This window comes from Oncorhynchus nerka, linkage group LG15 (genome assembly GCF_034236695.1).
Source record: "Oncorhynchus nerka isolate Pitt River linkage group LG15, Oner_Uvic_2.0, whole genome shotgun sequence".
Lineage (NCBI taxonomy): Eukaryota > Metazoa > Chordata > Actinopteri > Salmoniformes > Salmonidae > Oncorhynchus > Oncorhynchus nerka.
In genome coordinates, this window is record NC_088410.1 from 91,487,614 (window position 1) to 91,496,200 (window position 8,587).

The 8,587-nt window shown below is 46.3% G+C and overlaps 1 protein-coding gene across 1 annotated transcript in view; it reads left to right on the plus strand.

The window, feature by feature from the left end:
* The window catches only part of LOC115125713 (kinesin-like protein KIF21B), a 96,723-nt gene that overhangs the window by 29,905 nt on the left and 58,231 nt on the right, over window positions 1–8,587 (plus strand). Inside the window, exons 17-23 of the mRNA XM_065002032.1 lie at window positions 390–555; window positions 889–1,092; window positions 1,178–1,279; window positions 1,437–1,602; window positions 1,736–1,796; window positions 5,285–5,339; window positions 7,693–7,907. Coding sequence (XP_064858104.1) covers window positions 390–555; window positions 889–1,092; window positions 1,178–1,279; window positions 1,437–1,602; window positions 1,736–1,796; window positions 5,285–5,339; window positions 7,693–7,907 — 969 coding nt within the window. The remainder of the gene's footprint in view (window positions 1–389; window positions 556–888; window positions 1,093–1,177; window positions 1,280–1,436; window positions 1,603–1,735; window positions 1,797–5,284; window positions 5,340–7,692; window positions 7,908–8,587) is intronic.

Consider the following 8,587-nt stretch of genomic DNA (forward strand, 5'->3'; position numbering starts at 1 on the left):
GTAGGACTCGTGTCCAGCAGGGTGTTCTAGGACTGACAGTTAACCTCTATTGTCCTTGGTCTTTCTCTCTGTGTAGGAGTAGGACTCGTGTCCAGCAGGGTGTTCTAGGACTGACAGTTAACCCTCTATTGTCCTTGGTCTTTCTCTCTGTGTAGGAGTAGGACTCGTGTCCAGCAGGGTGTTCTAGGACTGACAGTTAACCTCTATTGTCCTTGGTCTTTCTCTCTGTGTAGGAGTAGGACTCGTGTCCAGCAGGGTGTTCTAGGACTGACAGTTAACCTCTATTGTCCTTGGTCTTTCTCTCTGTGTAGGAGTAGGACTCGTGTCCAGCAGGGTGTTCTAGGACTGACAGTTAACCTCTATTGTCCTTGGTCTTTCTCTCTGTGTAGGAGTAGGACTCGTGTCCAGCAGGGTAAGGGGGTTCTGAGGGGTAGTAGCAGTTTCACCAAGGCGGCCCGTCAGAAGTGGCAAACACTGGAGAGGAGGATCCTGGACATCGTCATGCAGAGGATGACCATCACCAACGTAGAGGCCGACATGGACCGACTCATCAAGGTACTGTATGAGGTCACTTCCTCTGTCCTCTAGGGACACTTCCTCGTCCTGCTAACACTACTTCTAATTCACTATGAGGCGGTTACACCCTGCAGTTTATAAGTAAAGTGTTACAGACTTAATTTTTGCTGTCTGTAGTGGGTGTCATAGTGACCAGTTAAAATAGTCAAAAAAATGCATTCTTCTTCAACCCTTCCTTGAATTAATCACCATATTGATATAGCTAACGTGGGTTTACTTTCTCCTGTGTGTGTGTGTGTGTGTGTGTGTGTGTGTGTGTGTGTGTGTGTGTGTGTGTGTGTGTGTGTGTGTGTGTGTGTGTGTGTGAGACAGAAGCGTGAGGAGCTGTCCTTGCAGCAGGAGGCACTGTTGCGTAAGAGGGAGGTGCTAATGGCAGAGGGTGAGGGGCCTGACACAGAGGACTGCCTTGTCCAGGAAATGAACGAGGACATTGAGGTTCTGAACGCAAACATTGACTATATCAATGACAGCCTATCAGACTGCCAAGCTACCTTCATACAGATAGAGGAAACCAAGGTAAGAACACACACACACACACACATACACAGGTCCACAGCCATCTTGTAGTAGCATATGTCTTAGTGCTGGATATTTCCTGCAGGAGGAGCTGGACTCAGTGGACACCTCAGTGGTCATCAGCTCCTGCTCTCTGGCCGAGGCCCGGCACCTGCTGGACCACTTCCTCAAGGCCTCCATTGACAAGGTAATGAACACAAGAGCAGCTGATAGTTGATGTATATCTCCCTCTGCTGGTCTTTCCAAGGACTGCAGGACAGTTGGAATAAGAGGAGTGTGTGTGTGTGTATGTGTGTGTGTGTGTGTGTGTGTGTGTGTGTGTGTGTGTGTGTGTGTGTGTGTAGGGGTTACAGGTGGCTCAGAAGGAGTCTCAGATTCGTCTGTTGGAGGGTCAGCTGAGACAGACAGATGTGATTGGCTCTGCCCACAATCACATCATCCTGGATGCACTGAGAGAGAAGGCTGAGTGTATCCCTGAGCTGCAGGCACTCATCCACAACGTACAGCATGGTGAGGACACCCGCACGCACTCACTCACTCACTCACTCACTCACTCACTCACTCACTCACTCACTCACTCACTCACTCACTCACTCACTCACTCACTCACTCACTGTTGGTGTTTCTATGTGTGTCCCCACAGAGAATGGTTATGTCAGCACTGATGAGGAGCCGTCAGAATTTAGCCAGGCCTCGGATGGCAGGTGAGACTACATGATCCCCTTCTGACCCTCACACGGTGACAACACACACTCATCATCACACTGACCATCACACACTGACCCTCACACACTCATCATCACACTGACCCTCACACGGTGACAACACACAGCCATCATCACACTGACCCTCACACACTGACCCTCACATGGTGACAACACACACTCATCATCACACTGACCCTCACACACTGACAACACACAGCCATCATCACACTGACCCTCACACACTGACCCTCACATGGTGACAACACACACTCATCATCACACTGACCCTCACACGGTGACAACACACAGTCATCATCACACTGACCCTCACACACTGACAACACACACTCATCATCACACTGACCCTCACACACTGACCCTCACACACTGACCCTCACACACTGACCCTCACACACTGACAACACACAGCCATCATCACACTGACCCTCACACACTGACCCTCACACGGTGACAACACACAGTCATCATCACACTGACCCTCACACGGTGACAACACACAGCCATCATCATCACACTGACCCTCACACACTGACAACACACACTCATCATCACACTGACCCTCACACACTGACAACACACACTCATCATCACACTGACCCTCACACGGTGACAACACACACTCATCATCACACTGACCCTCACACGGTGACAACACACACTCATCATCACACTGACCCTCACACACTGACCCTCACACACTGACCCTCACACAGTGACAACACACACTCATCATCACACTGACCCACACACACTGACAACACACACTCATCATCACACTGACCCTCACACGGTGACAACACACACTCATCATCACACTGACCCTCACACGGTGACAACACACACTCATCATCACACGTCTCTCTGCAGTGTGTGTTTATGTCTCTGTCTTCTCTCTCTGCAGTGTGTGTTTATGTCTCCTTGTCTTCTCTCTGCAGTGTGTGTTTATGTCTTTGTCTTCTCTCTCTGCAGTGTGTGTTTATGTCTCTGTCTTCTCTCTCTGCAGTGTGTGTTTATGTCTCCTTGTCTTCTCTCTCTGCAGTGTGTGTTTATGTCTCCTTGTCTTCTCTCTCTGCAGTGTGTGTTTATGTCTCTGTCTTCTCTCTCTGCAGTGTGTGTTTATGTCTCTGTCTTCTCTCTCTGCAGTGTGTGTTTATGTCTTTGTCTTCTCTCTCTGCAGTGTGTGTTTATGTCTCTGTCTTCTCTCTCTGCAGTGTGTGTTTATGTCTCCTTGTCTTCTCTCTCTGCAGTGTATGTTCATGTCTCCTTGTCTTCTCTCTCTGCAGTGTGTGTTTATGTATCTGTCTTCTCTCTCTACAGTGTGTGTTTATGTCTCCTTGTCTTCTCTCTCTGCAGTGTATGTTTATGTCTCCTTGTCTTCTCTCTCTGCAGTGTGTGTTTATGTCTCCTTGTCTTCTCTCTCTGCAGTGTGTGTTTATGTCTCCTTGTCTTCTCTCTCTGCAGTGTGTGTTTATGTCTCTGTCTTCTCTCTCTGCAGTGTGTGTTTATGTATTTGTCTTCTCTCTCTGCAGTGTGTGTTTATGTCTCTGTCTTCTCTCTCTGCAGTGTGTGTTTATGTCTCCTTGTCTTCTCTCTCTGCAGTGTATGTTTATGTCTCTGTCTTCTCTCTCTACAGTGTGTGTTTATGTCTCTGTCTTCTCTCTCTGCAGTGTGTGTTTATGTCTCTGTCTTCTCTCTCTACAGTGTGTGTTTATGTCTCTGTCTTCTCTCTCTGCAGTGTGTGTTTATGTCTCTGTCTTCTCTCTCTACAGTGTGTGTTTATGTCTCCTTGTCTTCTCTCTCTACAGTGTGTGTTTATGTCTCCTTGTCTTCTCTCTCTGCAGTGTGTGTTTATGTCTCTGTTTTCTCTCTCTGCAGTGTGTGTTTATGTCTCTGTCTTCTCTCTCTGCAGTGTGTGTTTATGTCTCTGTCTTCTCTCTCTACAGTGTGTGTTTATGTCTCCTTGTCTTCTCTCTCTGCAGTGTGTGTTTATGTCTCCTTGTCTTCTCTCTCTGCAGTGTGTGTTTATGTCTCTGTCTTCTCTCTCTGCAGTGTGTGTTTATGTCTCTGTCTTCTCTCTCTGCAGTGTGTGTTTATGTCTCTGTCTTCTCTCTCTGCAGTGTGTGTTTATGTCTCTGTCTTCTCTCTCTGCAGTGTGTGTTTATGTCTCTGTCTTCTCTCTCTGCAGTGTGTGTTTATGTCTCTGTCTTCTCTCTCTGCAGTGTGTGTTTATGCCTCTGTCTTCTCTCTCTGCAGTGTGTGTTTATGTCTCCTTGTCTTCTCTCTCTACAGTGTGTGTTTATGTCTCTGTCTTCTCTCTCTGCAGTGTGTGTTTATGTCTCTGTCTTCTCTCTCTGCAGTTGTTTATGTCTCCTTGTCTTCTCTCTCTGCAGTGTGTGTTTATGTCTCCTTGTCTTCTCTATCTACAGTGTGTGTTTATGTCTCCTTGTCTTCTCTCTCTGCAGTGTGTGTTTATGTCTCTGTCTTCTCTCTCTACAGTGTGTGTTTATGTCTCTTTGTCTTCTCTCTCTGCAGTGTGTGTTTATGTCTCTGTCTTCTCTCTCGGCAGTGTGTGTTTATGTCTCTTTGTCTTCTCTCTCTGCAGTGTGTGTTTATGTCTCTGTCTTCTCTCTCTGCAGTGTGTGTTTCTGTCTCTGTCTTCTCTCTCTGCAGTGTGTGTATATGTCTCTTTGTCTTCTCTCTCTGCAGTGTGTGTTTATGTCTCTGTCTTCTCTCTCTGCAGTGTGTGTTTATGTCTCTGTCTTCTCTCTCTGCAGTGTGTGTTTATGTCTCTGTCTTCTCTCTCTGCAGTGTGTGTTTATGTCTCTGTCTTCTCTCTCTACAGTGTGTGTTTATGTCTCCTTGTCTTCTCTCTCTGCAGTGTGTGTTTATGTCTCTGTCTTCTCTCTCTACAGTGTGTGTTTATGTCTCCTTGTCTTCTCTCTCTGCAGTGTGTGTTTATGTCTCTGTCTTCTCTCTCTGCAGTGTGTGTTTATGTCTCTGTCTTCTCTCTCTGCAGTGTGTGTTTATGTCTCTGTCTTCTCTCTCTACAGTGTGTGTTTATGTCTCCTTGTCTTCTCTCTCTGCAGTGTGTGTTTATGTCTCTGTCTTCTCTCTCTGCAGTGTGTGTTTATGTCTCTGTCTTCTCTCTCTACAGTGTGTGTTTATGTCTCCTTGTCTTCTCTCTCTGCAGTGTGTGTTTATGTCTCTGTCTTCTCTCTCTACAGTGTGTGTTTATGTCTCTGTCTTCTCTCTCTGCAGTGTGTGTTTATGTCTCTTTGTCTTCTCTCTCTGCAGTGTGTGTTTATGTCTCTGTCTTCTCTCTCTGCAGTGTGTGTTTATGTCTCTGTCTTCTCTCTCTACAGTGTGTGTTTATGTCTCTGTCTTCTCTCTCTGCAGTGTGTGTTTATGTCTCTGTCTTCTCTCTCTGCAGTGTGTGTTTATGTCTCTGTCTTCTCTCTCTGCAGTGTGTGTCAGATGAAGTCTTCAGCCAGTCAGGATGACTTCAAGATGAAGGTCCAGGTATGTCAACATGTGGCAGCAGGATTTCAGGCGGAGGTTAAATCAGCTTTTCTTCTTCAGTTTATTTCACTGGTTCAGGACGTTACTGGCTCATATGACATGTTTGCTATGTGGAACCCTCACTCGATACAGGTAAAACATCTGAGTGCTTTCTGTTGACTAAACATCTGAGTGCTTTCTGTTGACTAAACAGAGTAGAGGTTGTTGAAAGCCGATATGTGTAGTTCCATTAGATACCTGTAGAAAGCAGCCTCTACACGTGAGACATAGGGGTATAGTTCCATTATATACCTGTAGAAAGCAGCCTCTACACGTGAGACATAGGGGGATAGTTCCATTAGATACCTGTAGAAAGCAGCCTCTACACGTGAGACATAGGGGTATAGTTCCATTAGATACCTGTAGAAAGCAGCCTCTACACGTGAGACATAGGGGGATAGTTCCATTAGATACCTGTAGAAAGCAGCCTCTACACGTGAGACATAGGGGTATAGTTCCATTATATACCTGTAGAAAGCAGCCTCTACGTGAGACGTGAGACATAGGGGGATAGTTCCATTAGATACCTGTAGAAAGCAGCCTCTACACGTGAGACATAGGGGGATAGTTCCATTAGATACCTGTAGAAAGCAGCCTCTACACGTGAGACATAGGGGATAGTTCCATTAGATACCTGTAGAAAGCAGCCTCTACACGTGAGACATAGGGGGATAGTTCCATTAGATACCTGTAGAAAGCAGCCTCTACACGTGAGACATAGGGGATAGTTCCATTAGATACCTGTAGAAAGCAGCCTCTACACGTGAGACATAGGGGGATAGTTCCATTAGATACCTGTAGAAAGCAGCCTCTACACGTGAGACATAGGGGGATAGTTCCATTAGATACCTGTAGAAAGCAGCCTCTACACGTGAGACATAGGGGGATAGTTCCATTAGATACCTGTAGAAAGCAGCCTCTACACGTGAGACATAGGGGGATAGTTCCATTAGATACCTGTAGAAAGCAGCCTCTACACGTGAGACATAGGAGTATAGTTCCATTAGATACCTGTAGAAAGCAGCCTCTACACGTGAGACATAGGGGGATAGTTCCATTAGATACCTGTAGAAAGCAGCCTCTACACGTGAGACATAGGGGGATAGTTCCATTAGATACCTGTAGAAAGCAGCCTCTACACGTGAGACATAGGGGGATAGTTCCACCTGTAGATACGTGAGACATAGGGGGATAGTTCCATTAGATAAAGCAGCCTCTACACGTGAGACATAGGGGATAGTTCCATTAGATACCTGTAGAAAGCAGCCTCTACACGTGAGACATAGGGGGATAGTTCCATTAGATACCTGTAGAAAGCAGCCTCTACACGTGAGACATAGGGGTATAGTTCCATTATATACCTGTAGAAAGCAGCCTCTACACGTGAGACATAGGGGTATAGTTCCATTATATACCTGTAGAAAGCAGCCTCTACACGTGAGACATAGGGGTATAGTTCCATTAGATACCTGTAGAAAGCAGCCTCTACACGTGAGACATAGGGGTATAGTTCCATTAGATACCTGTAGAAAGCAGCCTCTACACAAATTAAATCAAATGTTATTGGTCACATACACGTTGTTAGCAGATGTTAATTTGAGTGTATCGAAGTGCTTTTGCTTCTAGTTCCAACAGTACAGTAATATCTAACAAGTAATCTAGCAATTCCATAACAACTACCTAATACACACAAATCTAAAGGGATGGAGTAAGAATATGTACATATAAATATATGGTTGAGCGATATAGGCAAGATGCAATAGATGGTATAAAATATGGTATATACATATGAGATGAGTAATGTAAGATATGTAAACATTATTAAAGGGGCATTATTTAAAGTGACTAGTGATCCATTTATTAAAGTGGCCAATGATTTCAAGTCTGTATGTAGGCAGCAGGCTCTCTGTGTTAGTGATTGCAGTTTAACAGTCTGATGGCCTTGAGATAGAAGCTGTTTTTCAGTCTCTCGGTCCCTGCTTTGATGCACCTGTACTGACCTCGTCTTCTAGATGATAGCCAGGTGAACAGGCATTGACTGGGATGGTTGCTGTCCTTGATGATCATTTTTGCCTTCCTGTGACATCGGGTGCTGTAGGTGTCCTGGAGGGCAGGTAGTTTGCCCCCCGGTGATGCGTTGTGCAGACCGCACCCCCCTCTGGAGAGCCTTATGGTTGTGGGCGGTGCATCTTGTACACATGAGTAATTGGGTGACAGTTGCCTTGACCGAACTCCAAGATCATTACACCGCTATCTCCCAAGGTGTAGTTTATTAAAGACATCATGTGACTTTTTTTCATCATTCTCCCCCCAGACGGAGCCTCGTCTGTCAGCCCAGATGAAGGCGGTATCAGCAGAGTACCTGTGTCCCGTGTTAGACCCCTCTACTAAGAACATTACTAAGTCCCTGGCCTCCCTGACAGACATCCTGGAGAACGGGACCAGTATGAGCGGCCTGAGCCTCACCCTGCCTATCTTCAGAGACCGGATGTCCAGGACCATCAACCTGCCCGTCAGGGGGCACACCTTGTGAGTAGTAGGCTATGGCGCACTGTAACTTCTGGGGAGTACCAATATGGGGGACGGTGGCTTCAGAACAACGCCTGCTGTCAGCCATCTAGGGAACATATATGTCTATAACTGCATAGCAGTGTTACATGCTAATTCTAACGATCTGCCACTGTATGCTAATGCTTATTCTCTCGCTCTCTGAATTCAATTCAAGGTGCTTTATTGGCATGGGAAACATATGTTGCCGATCCTTGACTTTGGCGATGTCATTTATAAAATAGCCTCCAACACTCTACTCAGCAAATTGGATGTAGTCTATCACAGTGCCATCAGTTTTGTCACCAAAACCCCATATACTACCCACCACTGTGACCTGTATGCTCTCGTTGGCTGGCCCTCGCTTCATATTCGTCACCAAACCCACTGGCTTCAGGTCATCTATAAGTCTTTGCTAGATAAAGCCCCACCTTATCTCAGCTCACTGGTCACCATAGCAGCACCCACCCGTAGCACGCGCTCCAGCAGGTATATCTCACTGGTCACCCCCAATGCCAATTCCTCCTTCGGCCGCCTTTCCTTCCATTTCTCTGCTTACAATGACTGGAACGAATTGCAAAAATCACTGAAGCTGGCGACTCGCTGTCAGAGCAGCTCACAGATCATTGCACCTGTACATAGCCCATCTGTAAATAGCCCAT